The 26,920-nt window shown below is 41.4% G+C and overlaps 1 protein-coding gene across 1 annotated transcript; it reads left to right on the forward strand.

Moving 5' to 3' along the window:
- Positions 1-1,590: 1,590 nt before the first annotated feature.
- On the forward strand, positions 1,591-25,829 carry GOLPH3 (golgi phosphoprotein 3). The gene is made up of 4 exons (XM_063128181.1): positions 1,591-2,051; positions 17,271-17,402; positions 19,064-19,178; positions 23,643-25,829. Exons 1-4 carry the CDS (start codon positions 1,827-1,829, stop codon positions 24,065-24,067), a joined length of 897 nt encoding a protein of 298 aa, XP_062984251.1. The 5' UTR covers positions 1,591-1,826; the 3' UTR covers positions 24,068-25,829.
- The last annotated feature ends 1,091 nt before the right edge of the window (positions 25,830-26,920 follow it).

The following is a 26,920-nucleotide window of genomic DNA, read 5'->3' on the forward strand; positions in this document are numbered from 1 at the left end:
AAAGAGATGGAGAGGGAGGGAGGAAAACAAACAAACTCTGGTATAAATTCATATGTCCAGCTGGAATGGAAACTGGTAAAGGAGAGGAAGAACCAAAAGTTGCTGGCATCTCAGCTGAGCTGATGGAGTGCCATCCTGCTTGTTGTCTCTGCCTCTGGCAGTGGAAAGGGTGTTGATAGGTGACAGTTGAGGAAAAGACAGAGCTTGCCTCTCAGCGGAGCTTCCCTTTTCTCTTGCTGCAACCTTGTACTTTATTATTTATTAATTTAAAATAAAATACGGTCCATGGCGGCTTACAACTGAAAGCAGGAAAACAGCAGTAGCAGCAGCAACAATGGGTTGGATCTAGTCCTAGACATCCCTAAAAGAATCATAGAATAGCAGAGTTGGAAGGGGCCTACAAGGCCATCGAGTCCAACCCCCTGCTCAATGCAGGAATCCACCCTAAAGCATCCCTGACAGATGGTTGTCCAGCTGCCTCTTGAAGGCCTCTAGTGCGGGAGAGCCCACAACCTCCCTAGGTTTCATTGTCGTACTGCTCTAACAGTCAGGAAGTTTTTCCTGATGTCCAGCTGGAATCTGGCTTCCTTTAACTTGAGCCCGTTATTCCGTGTCCTGCACTCTGGGAGGATCCAGAAGAGATCCTGGCCCTCCTCTGTGTGACAACCTTTTAAGTATTTGAAGAGTGCTATCATGTCTCCCCTCAATCTTCTCTTCTCCAGGCTAAACATGCCCAGTTCTTTCAGTCCCTCCTCATGGGGCTTTGTTTCCAGACCCCTGATCATCCTGGTTGGCCTCCTCTGAACACGCTCCAGCTTGTCTGCGTCCTTCTTGAATTGTGGAGCCCAGAACTGGACGCAATACTCTAAATGAGGCCTAACCAGAATAGACCTCCATTGAAATCAATGAGACTTAAGTTCGTCACCACGACTTACTTAGGTCCCATTCGTTTCAATGGGCCTGCCTGGTCTAAGTCTCTGGAACTTAGCTTCGCCACCACGACTAACTTAAGCGGCGTTGGTTGCAACGGGCCGGCCTGCTGCAAGTGGGACCAAGTCCAGAACGGAAGTTCGCCACCACAACTAACTTAAATTCCATGGGTTTCAATGGTCGCGTCTGCTCCAAGTGTGACTAGGTCTGGATGCAACACGTTGTGGCATGTGAGCTTCCCAGAGACCTTCAGCTACTGGGCAATATATAGAATGTAATAAATAAAATAAATAAACTCAATGTGTTAAAAAACAAACAAACTGAGAACTCCACAACAAGCGGCATAAAGTACATGAGGAGAAAAAGTTTTAAAGCAGACTCCTTAAGACAGCCACACTCTCCCTTCCTGAGGGGGCCCCTGAGGTCACTTCAGCCGCCTTTCTCTGAGTGGGCGACTGACGGGCGACTCTCCGGCTCACCTTCTCCTCTTCCTCCTCCCTCTTTCCGGCGCCTCCGGAGTCTTCCTCCTCTTCCCCCGCCCGCTCCTGCCACATCCTCCGCCGCCGCCGCCACTGCTGGCGTCAGCCGAGCGAGCTGCGCCGCCATATTGGAGGGGAAGCAGCTGCTGCCGCCGCCGCCGCCGCCCGCCGCCGCCGCAGGGGGAGCCGAGTCCAGCCGGCGCGGCCCGTCTCCATTCCCCTCTCCCTTCCCTTCCCCTCCCTGATCGCCTGCGGCGGCCGGCCGGCCGACCTGCCTGCCTGCCTGCTTGCTTGCCCCGGCCCCGGCACGGAAAGCGAGGGAGGCTGCGGCCTGCTCGGGGGTCTTTCCCAGCCCACCCAGCAAGGCCTGCCCGGGGTCCACGGCTCCTCCGCATCTCTTCGTGCGCCTCCGCCGCCATGACTTCCCTGACCCAGCGAAGCTCGGGCCTGGTGCAGCGCCGCACCGAGGCCTCTCGCAGCGCCGCCGCGGCCGACAAAGAGCGGGTGGCCGGCGGCGGCGGCGAGGGCTCCGAGGAGGAAGGCCGGCGGGACGAGCAGGCCGAAGACGAGAAGGGCGACTCCAAGGAAACGCGCCTCACGCTCATGGAGGAAGTGCTGCTGCTGGGCCTCAAGGACCGAGAGGTGCGGAGCCGTCCCGAGAAGTGGGGGGCGGGGGGCGAGACGGGCCTCCGTGTGTCGGTGTGTGTATTCGAGGCTGGGGAGAAACAGAGCGGGGGGGGGCTCTGTGAAGTGGGGGAGCCCAAAACGCTCCTGGGGGCGCGGGGGGAGGGGTGCTTTTGGTTATGGGGAGACGGGGGCAATGAGGGAGGTCTTCGGGTACGGATTGTGAGGTCAAAGTGAGTTGTGATGGCGGGGTTGGTTGTCAGTTGAAGGCCTTGAGATTTCCATGGGCTTTGGCGTGAGTGTGTGTGTCAGAGAGAAAACAAGCCTTGGCAAAAGACAGATTTGAGGATGGGGTGGGAATAATGTGTATGTGAGAGAGTGCGAGGGAGGCATAGGTAGTGGTTGGGGCATAAAGGTAGGAGGTACTTTGGCACAGTTTCCTTAATTAACCAAGGTCCTCAGGAAATACCATAATAATAGTATTATTGTCCTATCCACCCTGCCATTCAGCCCACAAAGTGGCCCAGCTCCGGAGAGCAATCATAAAGCTACACTCCTCGGGGATGAATCAGATAATAGAAAACAGAAGAAGTAAAAAGAGTCGCCCAGACCCCCAATCTGGGTTCGGGGATGAGGAGAAAGGTAGTATGGTTTGAAAGTAGGGGGCATGGGAGTTGAAGGTGGGCATCAGCCCTAGTCTGTGAGGCCTGTCTTCCTATTAGTATACTAACATACTGGGAGAATGCTTATATCAGTTTGTTAACATGGCTATATTAGAACTCTATTCGATTAGGTATGACTGAAACTAAGAAAGCCAGTACTTCAATGTGTGTAAAAGGGGGTGCAGAGAAGCTGGTTTTTATTAGCAGCAAATATGGAGAAAAGGTTCAGTCTGAAGGTATGTGGGCTTGACAGGAGAATTCCATAGGGCAAGAGAAACTACAGAGTTGCATGAATACCTGTCTTTAGTTGTTAGTTTAGTCTAAAGTTTCTTGAGAGCAGAGATCCGTGTAGTATTTTCCTGGCCTCGCACGCTTTGCACTTCATGCCGGTTTAAGCTCTCTTCTGTTACAGTGCGCTAGTAAAGTTGGTGTGTTATACTATAGGCAGATGCAGCAGTGTCATCGAATTTGGGCAGTAACATTTTTTTGTAAATTTCAGATAGCATCACAGCTGCGACTTACATTTCACTCAACTCCTCCCCACATATCCTATGGGACTCTTTGTTTTGGGGCAGAAGTTGGCAGACCTGATTGTTCTGCACTAATGTGATTGGAATGCTTAAATCTAAGAGCTGAAAGATTCTGAACTATGTGAAAAAGCTTTCCTCTCAAAACATCTGAGGTATATGATTGCTTAGAAATGCAGAAAACACCAAACATAAGGTTAAAATGTGTGTTTTTCTCAAAAAATGTGAGGGCTCATAGGATATGTTTATGAACTTTTCTAGAAATGAAAAACCTTGAAGAAGTAGGTTTGGGAGTGGATTCAATGGGTTGGGACATTCTTAATTGTAAGGCTTGTCAGTGGATGTAGTGCCATCATCAGTAAGATAACTGGGTAGGGTAAGAATATCTAGATAGTGAAAAAGGTTCTAAACTATTTTACAGGTTTTAAGGAGTTTGTTCAATACTGAACAAGTTAATAAAGGAATGGAGCTCTAGTTTACATGATGCTTAAAACTGGCTGAGGAATGGAATTTTTTTAATAGAATGTGTGAATAAAATATGTGTGTAGAATAAAACTAATTTTGCCTTTCTCATGATAGTTGGTTTCAGTTATATATCTGCATGGGCTTGTCATGTGGAGAATGTCTTGTTCACCCCTGCTGCCCGCCCCTGGCCTTTTTTGCCCTCCAAGTCATTGTTGCCACCAAATTTTAGTATGGGGGTGGCAGTGACAAAAAAGGCGCATTTTCACATTAAAATAAACATGCAGGGAGCACATGATTATACATTATGTATTAAAACAAGGGGTGCACTCCCAGCATACCTTATTTTAAAGTAAAAAATGGTGTTTTTTTTTGTATCAGTGTTAATTTGTTATGGCAAAAATAACTAAGACTTTTTTTGGAACTTCAAGATTAACTATTGTTATTATGGCATAAGTTTAGGCACTCATCTTGATCTTATCAATCCCCATGGTTTGTTAATTATAATGAATAATTATATTTAAATAGCACTATAATTCTTTATGGAATGGCTATAACTGGGCATCGCTTTAAGCCAGGAATCATGGTTGGGCTGTGATCATTCACATTGTGCTTTATCAAACCAGGATTCCTGGCTTAAAGTGATGTCTGGTTATAGCCAATGCAATGGCTATAACCAGACATCACTTTATGGGTATCCAGACGTCACTGTACTGGATATCACTGTATGGTATGGCTAAACATATGAGGAAGGGATAGCTTTGTATGAGGTGCAAACCCAGGGAGTAAAGCAGGAGTACACATTTTCCAGGCACCAACAAACATGTTGTATGCATCAACACACAACTCATTCACATTGTGCTCTATTAAATTAGAATATTTGGCTTAAGCATAAATGTGAATGTGGCCACTGTGTCCCTTTTAGCCCTCAATTTCTTCATGCCTGTTGTAAGCCACACAAAATATTTGATGATATGGCATGAATAAGCACTTGACACCTGTTGCCCTTGGAAGTTGATTAGTTCAGATCTCTGGCAAGAGTGATAAGTCACCCCTGTGGCAGTCCACTTGGCAAGGAGAACGAGAATGGTTGGCAGAAAGAGAGGAAAGGGAAGGCCCTGCATTGTTTTGGCTATGAACAGAAAAAAGTTCCCACCTTTGGCCTCAGTCACAGGTAAGTAGCCCAACACTACCAAGTAGACAATCGTAAACCCACAGCTTGGGCCAAGAACAAAACCTGTATGCCTCACCATGTCATCTTGTAGTTGGGATAGTGAAATACTGCCAAATCATATGAGTTAAATTGTCTCCAGTGAGTTGCATCTTCAGCAGCATGTTAATTTTTCCTGAGTGTTACCAGTTTCACTGATGTCTTGTAAGCCTGAAATACTAATTTCTCTTGGATGAGACAAAAACTTAGGTGTAATAATGCTGCAGGGATTTTATAAAAAAGAGTTTTCTATCACTTGGGAGGAACTGCTGCTCAATTATTTCTTAAGAAGATACAGTGACACACCAGTTGTAGCACTTTGCAGACAAGAGGTCCTCATCCCAGTGGAAGTGAATTTATAGTTTAGGCAAAATGTAGTGATTGTATTCATCAGAGCATGTTATGAAATATGCATAGCAAAACCTATGTAATAATTCTTTGCTGCTGCTCACATATGAGTACTTTTGTTTTTAATTTGTTTTACTATTTGTAAGACAAGCTTCAGAACAATTAAAAACATAAGGCTTACTGTAATACCAAACAAATATTTATTTACATTTTAATCCTGTTTCTCAGACAGAAATTGGCTCCAAAAGCAGCTTATAGACATATAAAATGCAGCTGGAGGGAGCGTTTTGGCCCAGGCATGATGAAAGAATGCCCAACATTAGCCTTCCTTCCCTTAGTCTTAGCAGTGAATCAGAGCAGACATGAAATCAACAAACTGGATGCACTATTTGGGTAAAATCTTTTTTGAAAGAATGGGTGAATGTCATTACTATATGCAGTACTATTTGCAAGTTACTGAAACATATATTCTGAATAATATAATGTCACACATGATATATAGAGAAATGTAGAAGTTCTTTAAGGTCCTAGGTTCGATCGCTGGCTTCTCCAGGTAGGGCGAGTGTTTTGGTCACAGATCGTTTTCACTATTTGAGATGTTAGGCAGCAAGCTGTACCGCCAGAACTCCTGTTGGCCCCATTATCAGTGCTTCAAAATCCTCATGACCAACTCCTTCACAAATATGTTGTGTTTTTCCTGCTGGCTGCTGACAAGATGGAAACATCCAATCACTCAACAGGTGCAAGATCCAGGGATGTTTCCCAAGAATATGGCAGATAGCATTAGCCAAGAAACTAACACATCCAAGTTGAATGGCAAGGACTGCTAGTAAACAAGACCGTTTCTGGAATTGTGGTTTTGTTTCTTCACTTAAATTAATGAAGGAATAATCCAATTTAACCTCCCAGTCTCACAGGTCTTTTTCTGGAGTGTCACACTTATTTGATAGTTGAGGTAGATAATTCTATGTTTGTTCACGTTTCATGAAACGTTTTGAAGAAAAACACAGGCTATTCTCTGTTGGTTGTTGTTTATTGATATATACTGTTTGTAATAATTTTAAAAATTAAATTTATATAAAAAGAGACTCTTGCGTAGTTTCCTAGATTCAGCATTACTTGGTACAGTAGAACATAGGACTGGGCTTATAAATACAAATTTTCCCCATTGAGTGAAATAAGACTATGAAAGAATTGTATTATTTATCTTACTAATAGATACAGCTTTGTTATTTGGGTTCCATGGCCGAAGTATGCCTAAAGTATTTTGCTTGTGCTTGTCAAAACGATAAGGAGAGAGAATTGTTTTGCAGAAGAAAGTCGCATAATTTTGGTAAGGAAGACAAAATAATGTCCCATGGATAGCAGAGGGAGTACTGCATATTTGTATCCATATAAGGTATCCTGAAAATTCAGAATTTGCAGGTGTTAGATAATCCTAAGGAAGTTATATTTGAATAGCTTTCCATTATGACCATATTGTTCTCTCCAAGAGCAATTATTGTCTTCAAAGAAAAAGAATTACTTCGATGCCAGAGAAGCCAGCTCACACGCTGATATTTACAGTCAGTATATTAAAGCCTTCAGAAGATCAAATACTAGTATCTTGGTTTCTTGTTGCATACTAAAGCAAAGTATTAAGATGCAAAGCACCATGTACATCGATGGTGCTATATAAATAAATAATAATAATAACAAAGCAATGGTTAACTTATTACAACATAATTAGTTTCCAGCAATCTTTGAGAATATGCAGATCTTCTGGAAAAACTTTGAATGTATCACCTAAAAGCATTTTTGTATTTAATAACTATTTCCATACACCCTTCCTGAGTGTTCAAAGCAGTTCACAGACATTCTTGGTAAATAGGACATTGCTATTATACTGATATTGCTAACTTTTTAATATTAAACTAATTAAAAAGTTGGGAATGGGGATGGTGACTGGAGCAGAGAGATAATGGATTAACTAAGGCAGCCTTCCCCATCTTGGTGTTCTCCAGATGTTTTGGACTACAAGTCTCATCACTGGCTGTGCTGTTGGGAGTTGCAGGCCAAAACATGTAGAGAGTACCATGTTGTGCTAGTTCATGACCAGGAAAGAAATCATGAGGTTGTGGTAGACAGCTCAGTGAAAATGTCAACTCAGTGTGCGGCCATTATAAAGAAGGTAAACTCCATGTTAGGCATAATTAGAAAAGGAATTGAGAATAAAACTGCCAGTATTATACTGCCTTTATACAAATCTGTGATGCGACCACACATGGAATACTCTGTACAGTTCTGGTGCCACACCTAAAAAAATGGTTTTCGTACAGCTGAAAAAAGTGCAGAAAAGGGCAACTACAATGATCAAGGAGCATCTCCCCTAGCTGGGGATGTTTAGCTTGGAAAAAAAGAGGTTAAGGGAAGATGTGATAAATGTGTACAGAATCATACATGGTGTGGAGAATGTGGATAGGGAGACATTTTTTTTCCTTCTCTCATAATACTAGAACCTGGGGCAATGCCATGAAGCTGATTCGTGGGAGATTCAGGACAGATAAAGGGAAGTACTTCTTCACACAGCACATAAACTATGGAATTCACTACCACAAGATGTGTTGATGGCTACAAATTTGGATGGCTTTAAAATGGGGTTACACAAATTCCTGGAGGAGAAGGCTATCAATGGCTACTAGCCCTGATGGTTATGTGCTACCTCTTGTATCTAGGCAGTAAGCCTATATAACCAGTTGTTGGGGAAGATGGGCAGTAGGATGCAGTTGCACTTGTGTCCTGCTTGTGTGTCTCTGGTCGACAGCTGGTTGGCCACTGTGCGAACAGAATGCTGGACTAGATGGACCCTTGTTCTGATCCAGTATGGGTCATCTTATGTTCTTATGGCCGAGTTGAGATTTGAGCTCTGGATTTTTGGCTCATGGTTCATTCCTCTAACTCTCTCTCATATCTCTTCAGTTTGTATGGTTATTAGAATGCCTGTGACTGAATTGTTATAAATTGTACTATAATTCTTGAATGAATTGTTATAAATTGTACTGTAATTCACTCCCTCAGCTGAGTTTTATAGGGGTTGTAGGGAAAAGCTGGTGGCCTCTTCATCTAGGATTGGTAGAGATAGAGGTCAGAGATGGGCAACATGTGCACCTCCAGATGTTTTGGCCTACAACTCCCATCAGCCCTAGCCAGCATGACCAATTTAATGGTGGGAGTTGTAGGCCAAAACTTCTGGAGGGCCACAAGTTGCCCACTTCTAATATAGATGAAGGATTGATAGAAGTATGGGTGAACAAAACAGTTTCTCCTGCACAGCTCTCTCCTCAGGTAATTATTTCTAGGCTTTTGGGTTGTATTAAGGACTTATGTTTTGTCAACATTATTTTGGTCTGTAGATATTCACCAGATGAAAGTCTCTTATAATGGGTAGTATATGAGTTATATACTCCCTGATATAAAGACGGTTTATTTTCAGGCAAACATAATTGGGGTGGAGGATGAATTGTAATGTAAGTCATGAAATGTAAGTTATGGCAACGCAGTAGCATGATCTTCCCTAATGTGATGAGATTCATTAGAAGTATAAAATGGCCTTGCTTGGCAGCAGTACACGTGAAGAGGACCTGGATGTCTCTGTGGATCACAGGCTGAATATGTGCCAGCAGTGCAATGCAGCAACCAAGAAAACTAATGTGATCTTGGATTGTATTAACAGAAGCATAGTGTCCAAATCATGGGAAGTTCTGTGTTAGTCAGTCTGCATTTGGACTACTGTGTCCAGTTCTTGGTGTCCCATTTTAAGGAGGACATTGACAAGTTGGAGGTGTCCAGAAAAGAACAACCAGGATGGAAAAAAAATTCTATGAGTAATGGGTATGGTTAGCCTGGAGAATGGAAGATTAAGAGGAGACTTGCTAGCAGTCTTGAAAGGCTGTCATGAAGAAGATAGAACAGACTTGTTTCTCCTCCCAACAGCAAGACTGGAACCAACAGGTAGAAATTTAGGCAAGCAGATTTTGGCTTAAACGTTTGGCGAAACTTCCTAAGAGTGAGAGCTGTTCAGGAGTGGAACAGATTGCCTTGGGAGGTGGTGGGTGTTTGTTCGCTGGGGATATTTAAGCAAAGGCTGTCAGGGATTATTATTATTATTATTTATTTATATAGCACCATCAATGTACATGGTGCTGTACAGAGTAAAACAGTAAATAGCAAGACCCTGCCGCATAGGCTTATATTCTAATAAAATCATAATAAAACAATAAGGAGGGGAAGAGAATGCAAACAGGCACAGGGTAGGGTAAACAGGCACTGGGTAGGGTAAAACTAACAGTATAAAGTCAGAACAAAATCAAGTTTTAAAAGCTTTAGGAAAAAGAAAAGTTTTTAGCTGAGCTTTAAAAGCTGTGGTTGAACTTGTAGTTCTCAAATGTTCTGGAAGAGCGTTCCAGGCATAAGGGGCAGCAGAAGAAAATGGACGAAGCCGAGCAAGGGAAGTAGAGACCCTTGGGCAGGCGAGAAACATGGCATCAGAGGAGCGAAGAGCACGAGCGGGGCAATAGTGTGAGAGGAGAGATAGGAAGGAGCTAGATAGTGAAAAGCTTTGTAGGTCAACAGGAGAAGTTTATATTGGATTCTGAAGTGAATTGGAAGCCAATGAAGAGATTTCAGAAGTGGAGTTACATGATCAGAGCGGCGAGCCAAGAAGATGATCTTAGCAGCAGCGTGGTGAACAGAAACCAACGGACTGATTTGAGAAGAAGGAAGGCCAGAGAGAAGAAGGTTGCAGTAGTCCAACCGAGAAATAACCAATGCATGAACAAGAGTCTTGGCAGAAGAGACAGACAAAAATGATCGAATCTTGGCAATATTATACAGGAAAAACCGATAGGATTTAGCTACTGTCTCAATATGAGGAATAAAGGAGAGCGAGGAATCAAATATAAAGCCAAGACTACGAGCTTCCTTGACTGGAGTAAGCGTAACATCATTGACAGTAAGAGAGAATGAGAGATGAGGAGAAGGTTTAGGAGGAAAAACAAGCAATTCAGTCTTTGCCATATTAAGTTTCAAACGACGAAGCAACCAAGCTGAGATATCTGAAAGACATGCCGAGATACGATCGTGAACATCAGGAGAAAGATCCGGAGATGAAAGATATAATTGTGTATCATCGACATACAGATGATATTGGAGGCCATGAGATTGAATAAGATTACCCAAGGGCAACATGTATAAAGAAAACAACGGACCAAGCACCGAGCCTTGCGGAACCCCTACTGAAAGGGGAAAAGAAGAAGATGAGCTGCCATTAGCCAACACGCTGAAAGAGCGACCCGCTAGATAGGAGGCAAACCAGTTATAGACAGAGCCACAAAATCCAAGGTCATGAAGGGAATCTAAAAGAAGATCATGATCAACCGTGTCAAAGGCTGCAGTTAGATCAAGGAGAATAAGAACGGAATAATGGCCTTTAGACTTGGCAGTAAGAAGATCATTGGTAATGTTAGTAAGGGCTGTTTCAGTGGAATGCAAAGGACGGAATCCAGATTGAAAAGGATCCAGAGCAGAGTTACTAGAAAGAAAATCAAGACAACGAGAGTAGACCACACGCTCCAGGATCTTTGAAACAAACGGCAACAAAGAGACAGGTCGGTAGTTAGACAGAGATAGTCTATCAAGAGTAGGTTTCTTGAGAATAGGAGAGACTGTAGCATGTTTAAAAGCAGAAGGAAATGAACCAGAGGACAGAGAAAAATTAATAATATGAAGCAAAGAAAGGAGGATAGCAGGGATAAGATTAATAAAGACGCGAGAAGGAATCGGATGACGAGAACAAGTGGAAGGCTTTGAAGAGCGCAGTATTGTAGACAATTCATCAGCTGAGACCGAAGGAAACGCAGAGAAATTTGCAGGAGGAACTGACAGATGAGGAACAGGAACTGGAAGAGGAGCAGAGCTGGCCAGCTCAGAGCGAATAGTTTGGATTTTAGCATTGAAAAAAGAGACAAAGTTATTAGCAGACAGAGAGGCGGGGAGAGATGGTGGATTAGGCTTCAGAAGAGAATTGAAGGATGCAAAGAGCCGCTGAGGATGCCTAGCATTTGACTGGATCAACGTTGAGTAGTACTGCTGTTTGGCCAATGAAATGGCAGAAGAGAAAGAGGAGAGTACAAATTTGTAATGGACAAAGTCCGCCCAGTCCATGGTCCTACGCCAAAGGCGTTCAGCTGCCCGGGAACAAGAGCGAAGGTAGCGGAGGAAAGAGGTGAGCCACGGTTGGGGTTGAGAAGGGCGAACTATCCGAGTTGTAGATGGAGCAAGATTATCAAGAGTTGAAGATAAGGAGGAATTAAAGAAGGAGACAGCTGAGTCCAAGGAGACAGCCGAAAAGACAGAAGGAAGAGAGGAGGCTAGAGAATGAGAAAAAGCCTCATAATTGATAGATTGCAAGTCACGACAAGAGCGAGAAGCGGGACGTGAAGGAGGAGGATTATGAGTAATATTGAAAGAAACTAGGTGATGATCTGACAACGGAAAGTGAGCAGTAGAAAAGTCCAACACAGAGCAATTCCGAGTGAGAACAAGATCCAGACAGTGTCCAAGGGAATGTGTGGGTACATCAGACCAAAGCTTAAGATCATAAGAGGAAGATAATGAGTGAAATCGTAGAGCTGCAGCATCTTGAGGGTCATCCACATGAATATTGAAATCACCCAAAATAAGAGTAGGACAGTTATCAGAGAGGAAAAAGGACAGCCACGAATCAAAATCAGAGATAAATTTTGAGGACGAGCCTGGGGGGCGATACAGAACTGCAATCCGCAGTCGCAATGGAGCGAAAAGCCTCACCACATGTACCTCAAAGGAGGAAAAACAATGTGAAGGTGGAATGGAGAGAGGCTGGAACTGGCACAAACTAGATAATAAAAGACCCACACCACCACCCCGACCCTCTGGGCGACTAGTGTGAGAGAAAGAGAGTCTTCCAAGAGAGAGGGCAGCAGAGATGGCGGTATCATGGGCAGGAAGCCAGGTTTCAGTAAGAGCAAGGAGGTGGAGAGACCTAGAGATAAACAAGTCCTGGATGACAGGGGCCTTAGAAGCAACAGAGCGACAGTTCCATAAGGAACACGAAAAAGGCAGCTGAGAAGAGGGAAGACACCGAATAGGAACTAAGTTAGGAGAGACGAAATTGGAACGAGCCATAAGGAACAGATATGAGGAGAAAAGAATTGAGAGGAGAAAATGAGAAGATTGTGTCCTGAATCAGAAAGTAGCAGCGACCGGACCGCGGCTGGGGATTTCCTCCGGAGTAGAAGTTCTGCTTGACCGGCTTTGCGCCCACGGCAGAAAGCCTCAGGCAGAGAGCCCTTGTGCTCGCGCCGAAGGCTCGCGCCTCCAGCAAACTGGAGGCTGGAAAACCTAAAAGAGGCGGAGCAGATGCTGAAATTCAAACAGACCAATCAAAGTTGCTCAACAGCTTCTCTGCTGAGCTTAATTGCAGCTGCTCTTCAAACTGCAAACTGCAAACATCTGTCATCTGTCAGGGATGCTGTAGCTGCACCATGCAGTTTAGAGCCTGCATTGAACAGGGGGTTGAACTAGATGATCTCCAAGGTATCTTCCAACTTTATGATTCTATTATTCAAATTTTAAGGGTGGGGGAGAAGGCATTGAAAACTTATACTAATTTTAGCATGCTGAAAGAGTTGTGTATTAGATATATTGATACTTCCTTGGTATGGTCATCTGAAAAAAGGTTAACTACAAAGTTGAAACTGCCCGATTTGGTATTGTATCCATTTACTATATTGCTAATTAATTTTATGAAACAATGTATGTTTAGAATTGTAAAAAGATGTATGGAAATTTTTCTGCTCCACATCACTGGAAGTTACATATCAACTTCTATGTTTTCTATTTTGCATTTAAAGAAGGTTAACTTTTGAAATGTAGTTAGAGCAAATTCCAGGGACAAGGAGCAGCGAAAGCAATTAAGAGAACTTATGACTGTGACTAAGGCGGGACGCGTTGAGAAAGAAAATGTCTTGCACCTTTAGATAAGCATTCAAAGGTTGAATGACAAGGGCAAGTAAGGACTTGAAGGTAAGGGGGGGAGTTCCTTATGAGTGCTAGTAGCAGAATTTTGAAATGAGATCACTAAGCATCAAGTGATGAAAGTGAGACAGAAAAAAAGGAGATTGCTGTAGCTTTTTCTTGCAAGTGAACTCTATGAATTTTTTAAAAAGCTGTGCTATTAGTTGTTGGCTGCCTTTGCTAAGACCAAGAGAGTAATTTTGTACTTTTGCTTAGTTTCTGGCTATAAAATTATTTTTTCTTATATATTCTTTAAGTTTTCTGTACAAAAATTAAGATGATGATGCAAACAGCCAATACATTCAAAAAAGCCAAATTATATGAACTACAGGATTGGCTGTATATTGCTCGTATATTGGTACAAACCTCTTGCCTTCTCCTTGGCTACATGGGGCCTTGCTAGATGACGGGATAGCCCGGTACGAGCCCCACCCCGGCCCCTGTGCATCCAGATGACAGGGGATCCCAGGCTCAGGCAGGGCTGAAACCTGCTTCGGCCTGGGCCAACCGGAACCTCTTTTGGCCCAGTATTACTCGCGGCCTCAGGCTGAGTCCAAGACTGCGAGTGTCTAGCTTGTTCCGCCACTTTTCCTGGCTACCACGCTTACTTGTGAGTAGCCGGAGCATGCAGTGGAGCCCGGGGGAGGTGGGGGGGAGATTGGAGCCTGGGGGAGATGGGGGGGGGGAGAGCGGAGCCCGAGGGGGGTGAGTGGGGAGATCGGAGCCCGAGGGAGGTGAGGGGGAAGATCGGAGCCCAGGGGAGGTGGGGGGGAGATCGGAGGCAAGGGGGGAAGGGGGGGAAACGAAGCCAGCGGGAGGGGGGGGACTCATGGCCAGGGAGTGGGGAGAAGGTTTTTTTTTAAAAGGGCCTTACCTAAGCGCAGGAGCGTTCCAGAGTCCGGCCCCTTTAAAAAAAATGGCGGACGCGACAGGGCTTTGCTTTCCCCCGTCGCGTCCACATCTAGCAAGGCGCGACAGCCTGTGCTACTTGTAGCATGGGCTTGCCACTCCTCCCGCCCGGATTAGGCGGTAGGTCTAGCAAAGCCTTTGGTTTGACTAAATGTAACAACAAAAAAGGGGACATATAAAATAAATGAGCTCATATTGTAGTTTTGTATCATGAAAGTAGTTGTGGTGGTGGGGAATGAAAGAACACATTAAAATAGGTTTGATCTGTTTTGTCTTTGTGAGGCAAAAAAAAGTCTATTTCAAAGTTGGAATGTTTTCTTTCTCTACTTGAAACTTACTAGAAGTACCAGGAGAAAAGTGCCTAGAGCTACTGAGAGCAAAGTGTTTGTTTCTTTTCTGACAGTGGTGCCACCTTCTCCTCTCCGAGGAAGGCAGGGAGACTGTTTTCCTGTTCCCATAGAAGTGAGTGGAGAGGGATGCAAAGCAGTCTGGTGTGCACAATAGGGGATCTTGGCAGTCACAAGTGAGCCCACAGGTGCTGGGTTGCCAACCCTGATGTAGCTGAACATCTCAATACTGGACATTATTGACTTTGATTTTCTTCTCTCTCAAATTGGCTCTGTGTTTCTTGAGGAACTGCAGACCACCAATCCAGAGTTTTATTAACATGTTTCTACAAGTACGAATGGTCTTAATAAGCCTGGTGGCATAAGCTTGTATTAACAATGGGGAAATAGTCTTGTGTGCAGTGAACAAACTATAATAAGTCTTTGTTGGGGTTTCACAATTGGTTTCAACTCTCTTGGGAAAGGTAAAGCCTTTTCAGCAATGCTTGTCTAGGAGAAGATTGTGCAGAGTGGAACAGGTGGGAAACGAATAGGTAACCTTGAAAAGTTACAGGGAAAAAATTATGCCTGCCAAATGTATATCACAGAAGCAAACATTTTCTAAGGAAGATTGGACAGAAATATTATCTGGAAATTGCTGATTAGCAAGAAAGTTAAAACTAAAGACTAGCATGATTTTAAGCCTCATTGGTATTTTTGAGAATTTAAATATGATACAAAACAAAAACTACATAATTGGTGTAGGAAATTGATCCCTTCATATTGGGTAGAACTACGCACACATAGAAAAGTATAACATGAAATTAGGAGGTCTGCTTGATACCAGCAAGTGCAATTCAGAGCAAGTTACATATACTCAAGTCCATCAGTGGGATTTGAATGTTTCAAGCTCTTCCTTGATTGTTCCCAATGAATGCAAGAGTAATTGTGGAGTAATTACTTACTAAGAACATTTAATCACAGACTGCATGTTTTCTAATATGTTTATAAACTCAGCTGTTTTAGTATTTCAATTGTGGAGATTCGCAGATATTTGTAGATGCATGTATATGCTCATGATTATCTTCAGTGGGCCACGATAGCAGTTTCAAGAGACTCCACTAATTTAGTTGAATATCTTTCAATAGATACTTCAGGCCACAAACTGCTTTGGAAATTCAAAGTAGTTTGTTAGCTGCTATAAAACAAAACTATTGACAAATTGGTAACATAGAGATTTCCATTCTATGACTAATTCAAAGTTTTCACATCTACAATATGGTGACACAATGCTCTTTTATTTTGATAGCATTTTTGAAGATGTACACAGAGAGCATCCAGAGTATAGAATACTTTGGTTTGAAAAGGAGCTGTTTTGACAACTTGGGAATGCTAAAATGTTATTTCCTTCAAACAAATTTTGTGGAGGGAAGAAAAGTTTAGCTGAAAACCAGGATTGTGCGAATAGTGCTAAAATGTTAGAGAGATCTGCTTTCAAATTTCCTTCAACCATGATAAAGTATTTTAGCATGTAATGTTGTGGCTTTAATTTTAATGTAACTATTTATCCAAGTTTTGCTTAATTATTTTATTTATACACTCGAAGCATTTATTCTTTAAATACAGAATGATATGAAGGAGGAAACTTAAAGGGGAGGTAATGGCGGTAGAAGGGGGAAGATTTTATGGTTTGGATTGTATTGGGAAATGAAAAACCCTATAAACTGTTAATAACAAAAAAGGCTATGTATATACTTTGCAAATTCTGGTGAGGTGGAAACCTAACTATTTCAAAGTGGTGTGTGTGTGTGTTTTATCAGACCCATAATTCCTATGGTTATTTACCATGAAAAATAAAATCATACTTCTATATAGATATATCACTTTGCATGAAGGTTCATTAAAAGTTATTTTCACTACACTAGAACCAGCAAAAGGAACTATTTAAAGGAATGAATTTAAGATACCTTGTTATTCTTTATTACTATAACTACTTTGGGGCATATAGAGAGGAGAAAATTGTCTTAAATAAGATTTATTACATTTCTGTAACACCCAATAGCTGAAGCTCTCTGGATGTTTCACAACAATTAAATCCATAAAATACAACATGATAACAATACAATATAAAAATTTACAAGTAAATTAAAAAAAAACAGCAAAATAGAATCTGGCACCAGTGCAAAGACTTAAAATACAATAACGGATGTAAAACAAACTAAAAAGCTAAAAATGCCTTGGAAAATAAGAAGATGGCACTGAAAAATGTACAACATAGGCTTGAGTCTCTCTATTAAGCTCATTCCACAACCAGGGTACCACAACAGAAAAGACCCTCTTCTTAGTAGCCACCCACTTCACACCCTTTAGCAGGGGCTCCCAGAGAAAGTCCGCTGAAGACGTTCATAGGGTCTGTGGAAGGTATATACGAAGGAAATGATCATTTACGTAATCTGGCCCAAGCTTTGAACTGGGCCCAGAAATGGACTGACAGCCAGTGGAAATGGAAAAGTACTGGTGCACTATGATCACATGGGCCAGTCCCTGTTAACAATCTTGCTGCCCTATTTTGGGCCAACTGAAGTTTGAGAACCATTTTCAAAGGCTGTCCCACATCTTTTCTGAAGGTGTGATTATAACAAAATTATTTTTACATATATATTTTATTAAAATTTACTGATACTTTTTTTGTTCACCAGGGTTACACATCATTTTGGAATGATTGCATTTCCTCTGGGCTACGTGGCTGCATGTTAATTGAATTGGCACTGAGAGGGCGTCTTCAGCTGGAAGCATTTGGAATGAGACGCAAAAGTCTGCTAACTAGAAAGGTAAATGGAGAAGGATGAAACAATACTACTTTTTAACTGTATCTCATACACTTTTATACATGCTAATTTGGAGGTTTTATACTGCTTTGCAAACGTGCATACTCATTTCAACATTTCTTTGGAGTAAAAGAATGCTAGAATCTAAACAATAATTTAAGTTCCAAAAGCCATGTACCTTATATTAAATATGTGGGCAGTCTTGTAAAAGATTAGTGCTTATGCAGTTCACTGAATCCAAGGCTTCGTTGAAGGATGAATCAGGCTGTGTTCCTCTTTGTGGTTGATTTTGTTGGCAATATATGAAGGTAATTTTGTGTTTTCTGAGATCTTGGGAACAAAAATGCCTCACTTTATAACCCAGACTTAGTTACATGGGCAGTCTGCCCTGTCAATATTATCTTTTGCTCACCTATTTAAAAATCAACTCTGAAAAGTTTCTACACTGCTCTCCTGTTCAGAATTGAGCAGACAGTTATTGCTTATGCACAGCTGCATTTAGTTATGATTAGGTTGAAATGGATCTCCCGTGTTCTTCGTAAAACTTCCAAGATTCTTTGGTTTGTCAGAAATGCAGGAATGTTCCTTGAAATACCAAGGCAATAAATAACGTGCATGACTTTTTCTAGAACTTTTTAGATCGGTGTTTTTAAGGAAAGTGTAAAAGACATACTTAGGAAATTAATCTGTGCAATCAAGTTACTGTATAGTGTAAGGTATACTTTCAGTTGAGGCTCTAACTGGGTAGAGGTTATGCAGTGGGGGAGCAGAATCCCCCATCTCTATGTCTATCAGAGAGGCATGCGTGTTTGGTATACTTTTTGTGAAGCCCAGTTGTACATATATTCAAAATTCACAATCATTCCCCAGATTTTCAAAGCTTCATGAATTGAGCCATGTGATCGTACTCTACACCTGTTGGTCCTGTTTAAACATTCCATCCAGTGGGTGGATGGCAGAAGGACAGGCACCCCGTGCTAAAATGTGATCCTGTTTTTCTAGTGCATATACGCTCTGTCCTGAAAAACCTTTACTTGAGCGACCCCTTGGATATTCTGTTCTTTCCATACTGTTTCTGTGGAAAGCGTATTTTCACAATTTTGCTATCTAGTCATTAACTCAAAATGAACAGGAATGTTATTCTAAATTTAAGCAATAACATGTAATCTAGAAGTAGGTAGGGTTGAGGAATGTATTGTTTTTACCAGAGCTTTGGGGTCCACCAACTAGAGTCAGACACAAAAAATGGCAGCTTGGAGGGCATAGCCTGGTGAGTCAGAGACTGTAGGCCACCAATTTTATTTTTAATAAGCTGTACAACTATTTCACGTGCTTAAAAGTGCCTTGTTAACTGTCAATACCATCCAAGAAATACCAATCAAGAAATAGAGGGGCAGGGTAGGAAATTTAAAATGTGTGTAGCAGCAGTTACATACTCTACTTGCCCATATAACTTTTTCAGGCCTCCTCCAGCTCAGTATGCATTTTCCGTTCTATCTGTGAGAGTGAAATGTGGATCCAACCCATTGATTTTAACATTGAGCCTAGACATGTAAAAAAATAACCCTGCAGTGTTGCAGGCACACTTTTACTCTCCTTGGTGCTTAAGAAGTTAAAAAGCAAAAGTTTGAGGTGCTGGAGTGAACCCTTGTGTTTCCCATCAGGTGATCTGCAAATCGGATGCTCCTACAGGGGATGTTCTACTTGATGAAGCTCTGAAACACATTAAGGACACGCAGCCTCCCGAAACAGTGCAGAACTGGATAGAGCTGCTTAGTGGTAAGAGACATCTATAGAATATTAACACTTTTTAATGCGTAACAAATTATGTTGGGCTATAATATAACAGTAGTTTCTGAAGAGTACATTTTCAATATTTGAGCTTGGCATTTTCCTACTAAAGTGATGTCATTTGCCCAAATTATTTGCAGCAACATTATATGCTATGACAGTTACATTTAAACATTGGTGTTCAGTCAAGTAGGAAGCAGTTAATGCTCCCCACAAAGTGATACATTCACCAAGTAACATTCATTGCAGTCTGGGGATGGAGGGGTCTCTGTGTGTGTATTTCTGTCATGTTTCTGGGGACTTGTAATGTTGTTTTCTTGCAACTGGGAGTGGCTGTGCTGTTCACTCACTTGGTACAACTCACTGTTTCCTCTTTGGGCTCCTCAGATTCGTTCTGTTTGTAGTTGGAGGTGCTTCTATGATCTGCTAGTACTTTCTGGTCTGTTACCATCCTGATAATGTGCAGCTCTACTCTTTCAATCTCTCTGCCTCTTTATGCATGCTAACTACCTGTTCAGGCAGTGACGTGCAAATCTGGTGTTTGAGGAAGCACATGGGATTGAGGAAGCAAGGGATCATGAGGATACTTCCATTTATATTTTGTGATGCCATAAAGGAATTAGTGTACTTAGCAAATGTTTGAGTATTCACAGCACCTTTTTCCAGAAGGATGATGGTCTTGGGTAATTAATAATCATCTCTGTGCATGGCAAGGCCAACTTTTGAACCAGTGCCATGTAATTCCCCAAAGACCTGGCTATGTCATGCCATACTCAGGACAACCATTTGAAATGCACCAGGAGTCGCTAAGATGAATATTCAAAAAGCCCATTGCTGTTTACATCAAGGGGGAAAGCAGGTGGTTTAATTGGGGATCAACTGGGTGGGAACTCTTCTAGTAATAACATTCTTAAAAGCGTACAAGGTAATCCTAACTAAGAAGTGTTCTCTCCATTGCAAAGACCAATGCTGCAGTTCATGCTTCCATAACTAAGAATAAGGTTAGGAGTTTATGTTATGGATCTCTCCACATCATGGAGAAGGAAGGGGTTACTCAATTATAATTATCCTATTGGGTTTCCATGTTTCTTGTAAAACAATACTTCGTCGTCTTTCTATGAAACTGTTGTTCGGCAGCATGTATGAACACCAGGTTTAGAATGAGAAGTGGAGAAAAATCCTGGTCACTTGTAATTACTGCAAGAATTCAGAAAATACAGTTCAGTCAGATGACTATGAAAAACTGCTGTCCTTTGTTTCTTTTCCATAACTCAGTGCATATACATAATCCAGTCTTATTTTCCTTTCTCCTTCCTTTGCTTACTAAGATTCCTCCACCTTTGTCAAATATCCTACATATATACCATGATGTTTACTCACATATTAGTCCCAGTAAAATTCGTGAAACTTATTCCTTAGTAAATGGGTTTAGGGTTGCAATTAAACCTCAGTGGCACAGGATGAAAATGAGACAAACCTGGAGCTTTCCTGCTAGTGGGGTGTGTTCAGTGTTTTCAAGATGAATCTCATTGTATTTTTTGAGTTCATTTCACAAATAAAGCATTTTTAGCAGAGCATCTGGTATTGCATAGTGGCTCAGAATGACCTACGCACCGAAAGCCTCTGGCCCCTGACTTAAATCTTGGGTGTCTTGTCTTCTCAGCCCTACCAGCTTTAAAATGGGGATAATACAGCAGCCCTGTATTATGGACTAGCAATGATTACTGAAAGAGTGCTTGTGAGGTGCTTTGAGCACTTAGGCAAAGGCCTGTGTAAAAACGCTATTATTATGTACCGTATTTCTTTGATTCTAAGACGCCATCAATTGTAAAACACACACTAATTTCAGTACCACCAACAGAAAAAAAGCTTTGATACTAAGAAATAATAAACGCATCCGCGATTCTAAATAATAAACGCACCTGCGACCCTGTTTTTAGAGATGTTTATATGGGGGGAAAAGTGCATCTTAGAATCGAAAAAATACAATATATGCATTTTACATAATTCTGGTTACAAGGTTAGGATTTCTGATGGTGTAATGAGAGGAAGGAAGATGTCATTGATATTTGGAAACTGGTAGGCCATGAAAACTGACTGAGAATATGAGCTATGTAAGAGAGGCAGGGGATTGTATGAAGCACTCGTCCCAACCCTGACTTTTGGCAACCATTCACAATTTCCAAATGTTTCTCTGTCAATGCTTTCTACTTTTAATTTTAAAAGCTTCAATTCCTAGGTTGCAGAGTTCTGCAAGGCATTTCCACACTTTTGTAATACATAAATAATCATATACTCGCATTACTTTCTGTGTGGCAAACACTAAAACCATAATAATGTAAATATTTCTGCAGGTAGAACTGTCATCCTAGTTCTTATTGAAGTAATAAACCCGTGTCTGGGCTGATTGATCACATGCATGCACACACACAACACACTCACTTTCCATATAGAATACTCACATTTCAAGGAAAAGAGTTCATCAAGTCTTCCCCTGATATGCTAGTTTTCTATGGGCAGAGATTAAAAATATTATTTAATGAAGGAGTATTTATTCATATGAGGCTCTACCTTACTCTTAAATGGTACAGCCATTCACAGATTAACCACCCCAGTAAGAAGTACACTTTAGAAATCCCTTTTAGTTGCATGTTCTTCTTTCCTAGCATGCAGAGTTTACTGAGGTTGGGCAGAATGGAAGGTTGCTTTCCTTTTTCAGAGATCATCTGTTTTCTGATCTGGTTTGACCCTCTTGCTGCCAGTATTTTCAACAGACTTCAGTGTTAGGAATGGGGCTGGTACTTGCAGCATAGCAATAACCTTTTCTCACAACAGTATGATGCTTTTGCAGGATTCTGGCTAAACATATTGAATCTTTTAAAAAATGGTATGATATTTGATAAAAAAGGTACTGATCATTTTATTCATTATTTCTTCTGAATCCTGAAGAATATTTGCACAAGTCCTGAAGAGCTCAAATTTCAGAAAACAGTAGAACAGGTCCTTTATTTAGACTTCCTTGTAGTTAGACGGTTTGGTCACAAGGTGTCACCAAGCTACTGAAGAAAGCCAAAACTGAATTTAAAAATCCAGTTAAATTTTCACAGTACTTTTGCTGGAGCAAAGTCCCCCCACACTTCATTGCTTGTCTTGGGTTTGTTCCACAAGACCTTAGACTGTAAACCTGTGAAGCGAGCCTGTGTGTTCTCATTCAACACCCAATGTATTTTTAAAAATATTACTTTATGAATGATACAGTAATGTGGCTAGAAGTTTTCAGCAGGTGGATGGTTTTCTTCAGGGTAGAATTTTTAAAGCACATGTAAGTAGCATCTCATGATGGGAATTACATATACACAGAATAAACTTACAGTTTAATGACTCCATATAAGACAGACAGTAACTTTTTCCAGACTCTAGCAAATATAATAAATGAGAGGAAGCTGCTACTTTGCCATTTGGTTTTCGATGATGGGCTTTGTTAAGCTGGCTGTTGTCTCTCACACCCTTTTCCAACAGTGTTTGCTATAAACTTTATCTAAAATATTTGGTAGGTATTATAAATAGTAGCTTTGGAGGGTTACCAATTTTGTCTGAATACAGCACAAGTATTATATATAGTAAGCTGGCCAACCAGTATTGAAGAAACTGGCTATTTGGTGTAGAAACTTTTCCATACACCTACTGAACCAAAAGTTTCAAGTTTGAGGCATACCAACAGTAGAAGTTTTATTCTACAACTAGAAGAGGTAATAGACTTGTTCTCATACTAAACTTAGGAGATAAAACTTGCATTTCACCTCCGCAACTGGGATACTTTTGAGATTTACTTGTGGTGATGTTCTGGGAGCCACTTTGTTATACAAGTCTGCAAGCATGGAACCTCTCAGGGTATTACTGGCAAGCTTCTTTGCCTTGAGCCAGGGGTGTTGAACCTTAGGCCTGCAGGCCAAATCAGGTCTGCTTGGGGTCTCTATCATGCCCGCTGGGTTCCCCAGAGGGCCACACACCCTTTCCTTGACCACTGATTGTTTGCTTTCTGGGCGTTTGTGCAGTTTTTCCCAATTATAAAAGATTGAAATGCCTCTGCTGAAGGCTTAGTAACTGGCAATAAGAACTTTAAGCTAAAACGCCTGGATATGTTTTGGTATTTTTGTCCTGCCCCTTTTGCCTTTTGGTGCACCCACCATTGGAATGCAGCCTGGGAGAGCTTCTCTGGAATTGAATTCGGCCCTTGGGCTGAAAGCGATTCCCCTCCCCTGGCCTAGAGCCATTTGGTACAGTTGATCATTAAGTTGTTCTTCTTCCTTTTATACCATTGTGACGATTCATACTCTATCCCTGCCTGATATTGTTGTGCTAATGCCTGCTGTTCTGTCTTGTGCCCATGATAACAATCAAAGTATCAGCCAAACATTCAGGGAGCTTTCTTGTTTGCCTTTTTTTTTTCAGGTGAAACATGGAATCCATTAAAATTGCACTACCAGTTAAGGAACGTACGTGAACGATTAGCCAAAAACCTAGTGGAAAAGGGGGTTTTGACTACGGAGAAACAGAACTTTCTCCTCTTTGACATGACCACGCACCCTCTCACCAACAACAACATTAAGCAGCGCCTCATCAAGAAAGTTCAAGAAGCTGTTCTTGACAGATGGGTAAATGATCCCCACCGTATGGACAAGCGCTTGTTGGCTCTCATTTACTTAGCCCATGCTTCAGATGTCCTTGAAAACGCTTTTGCCCCCCTTTTGGATGAGCAGTATGACCTAGCCACAAAGAGGGTGCGGCAGCTCTTGGATTTAGATCCTGAAGTTGAATGTATGAAGGCCAATACAAATGAGGTCCTGTGGGCTGTAGTAGCAGCTTTCACAAAATAACTGCAATCAGACTGCTCAAGTGTTCTTCTTTCCCATTTCATGTAAATCAGTTTATCTTCTATTGGCGATTCATGATTTCTGTCATCTGCACCTCTCTTCCTCATATGGTGAAAATCAGCTCTTGTTCATGGGAATGGTAGGTGGTGTGTTCTGTTTTTTGTGTGTGTGTATGTGTGTGTCTACTACAGGATTCTGCTGGTACAAGAGAGCTTCCTGTTCTTAAACATGCTCAATTCTCAACTATCACGTTGGCATTCTATTTTGTATCAGATTTAAGTTACTTCATGTGGATTTGTATTGTATTCCCTTTTCTTCCACTGGAATGGTTTCATGCAGAAGGCTCCTCCCAGGAGAGAAACAAGCACCTGGTCTCCAAGTGATTCAGCCATATGATCAGCCTCAGCAGGGCATCTTGGGTCAAAATTAAGAAGACATCTTGAAATCTCTAAAGTTAATTATCCTAGGAGGTCTGGAATACAGTTTTAATAGGCACTGTTAAATCATTGAGGCTTGTGTGGGAATGTCACCCAGAACACTACTGAAATGGAGCAGAGATTAGCACAACGGCAGCACCTGATATAGATCGTCCTTTTTCTTCCTAGACAAGTGTTCAAACTACTTTAAAAGTAGGAATACCTCCAGGTTGGCTCAATAAATAGTTCAGCCATCTCATGCATTTTGCTGTTTGTGCAAATCTGATTACTTCTTGTTTTGTTTTTTAGATAGCTCTGAATCCTCAGGCTAGTATAGAAAGGTCCAGTTGTTTCACAAAGCTGTTTTGGGATGGGTTACATTCCTGTATAGTCTGTATATAGTGTGAATGATTCCATAGCAGACAACATCTACATGTAGTCACCCATCCAGCCGCAGGCCAAAGCCTTTCCAGCTGAGCCGGCCTGCAGCGTGATGGGTGACTGCATGTGGATATTGTCTGCTATGGATTATTCACAATAGTAAGAATTATATATTAACGCACAAGCACATTTTAACAATTTTAGTTGTACATCTGGCATTCCATTTCAGCTGTTGCCTATTAGCAAAAAGATGGGGCTCCTATAAGTGTGTGACTGTGTGTATGAGACACCTCTCTTTCTCGTGTCTCTGGAGTTTGTGCCATCCAGGTACAATCTGTCTATGCATTGCCTTTATAACTTTTGTTCTGTGATGAGACCACTTTATCATTGTTTCTATTTTTATTATTTCATGTTTTGGAAGAGGCTTGTGACCAGTACAATTTTTGGGTGCAGTTTTCAATTTTTGTTTGTACACAAGTTAATATTGTGTCTCATGTCATTAATCTACTTAACACTTCAAAAAAAAATCTGTCATCGATCTTAGCAAGTGTTGCATGTAAATTGTTAGCAGGTGATGACTACAGTTCAACCAATTAAGACTTCTGTAGTAGGAAGCTCTACTATGTTTTAATTTTTATATACAATTATGCTGATTAGCACATTATTGTAAAATATATAAACTGGCTTTTTAAAGTTTATTACCTCTTTACCATTGCTTGCTCTAGCTCCATTCACAATGTAAATATTATGCAGTGAACAAATTAAAGACTTACTTTTTCCCCCTTTTTTGTTTCAAATAACAGAACACACTAATAGTGGGGCAGGTGTCGAGAAACATTTGGTTTAATATTGAAAGCAGAAAATACTAAATGACGTATATAACTGTAGTTGAAAGTTAAAGGGATCCCCAACTGTATACTAGCTTTTTACCTACAGTAAATAAACTATGATCTTGAAAGTGCCTGAAACAGAGCAAGCATGTAATTTTGTATTTTGTGTTCCTAATTCTAAAAAGGGCCATGATTTGTGATGTAAAAGCAAATTCTGATTAGTACATGAGGAGTAATTCTCTCATTACTGGGAAAGCCTGTAAGTAGTGTGATATCCATATCTGCTTGGATCAGCTTCTTCAAGCAGTTCAGATTGGTATAAGAAATGAAGGCAAAAGTTTGATTTTGATCTGAGATTTTCTGAGCCCTCTTTGCTTTAGCAACATGAAAGAGAAATCTTGGTTTTCGTGGACTGATCCAGAGGTTGGAGCAGAAGATGGGTTCTCTTGCTTCTGTAAATACCAGACTATGTGAAGCTGAAAATTATGGACCATTCTTCTTAGAAGTGATTTCCCCTATGTAAGAGAGGCATTAGGACACAACACTCTAGTATTTATTTCAGCCCTTCTCTTGCACGTTACAAATTGTGTGGGATATTGAGAGGGATGTGTGTCCTAGGTTTCAGATACTCTCAATAATGCATTACATGTATGCTTTATATGGACTCAGCTTTGTTCAAAACTGGACACAAAATGTTGCTTGGAACTTCAAGTTCTCATTTTTGATACAGATTTAGGGAGACCTACTTAGGACTAAGTAGGACTTAAGTACTGGTTCAGACAATGCCAAACCAACAGTGCCCTCCAATGGCAGCTCAACATTCCAAACCATGTTTGGATGTAACAGCAAACCACAATTTCCTCAAACTGTGGGTTTGCTGCAAACTAGCTTCAAACTGTAGTTTCAGATTCTGGTTTGGCAGTCACTCACAACACATGAATTAGTGGATGGTGTTGGTTCAGACATTATAACAAACCATGGTTTGACATTACACCTGAGTAACTATCTTAAAAGTATGTGAACCATTATGGTAGAGGAATGCTAACAGCAGAAAAAAATGAGTTGCATGGAATACTGACAGAGAAAGTTGTACACTATGGCTTCTGGATGCACTTTTCTAACATCTTCGAATCTTGCACCACGTAGAATACATGCACCAGAAACCTGACAATTGCAAGCATCTGAGAAAAGCACTAGGTTTCATCTCAGAGACCAAATTCTGGGATTCA

The sequence above is a fragment of the Elgaria multicarinata genome, chromosome 6 (assembly GCF_023053635.1).
Source record: "Elgaria multicarinata webbii isolate HBS135686 ecotype San Diego chromosome 6, rElgMul1.1.pri, whole genome shotgun sequence".
NCBI lineage: Eukaryota > Metazoa > Chordata > Lepidosauria > Squamata > Anguidae > Elgaria > Elgaria multicarinata.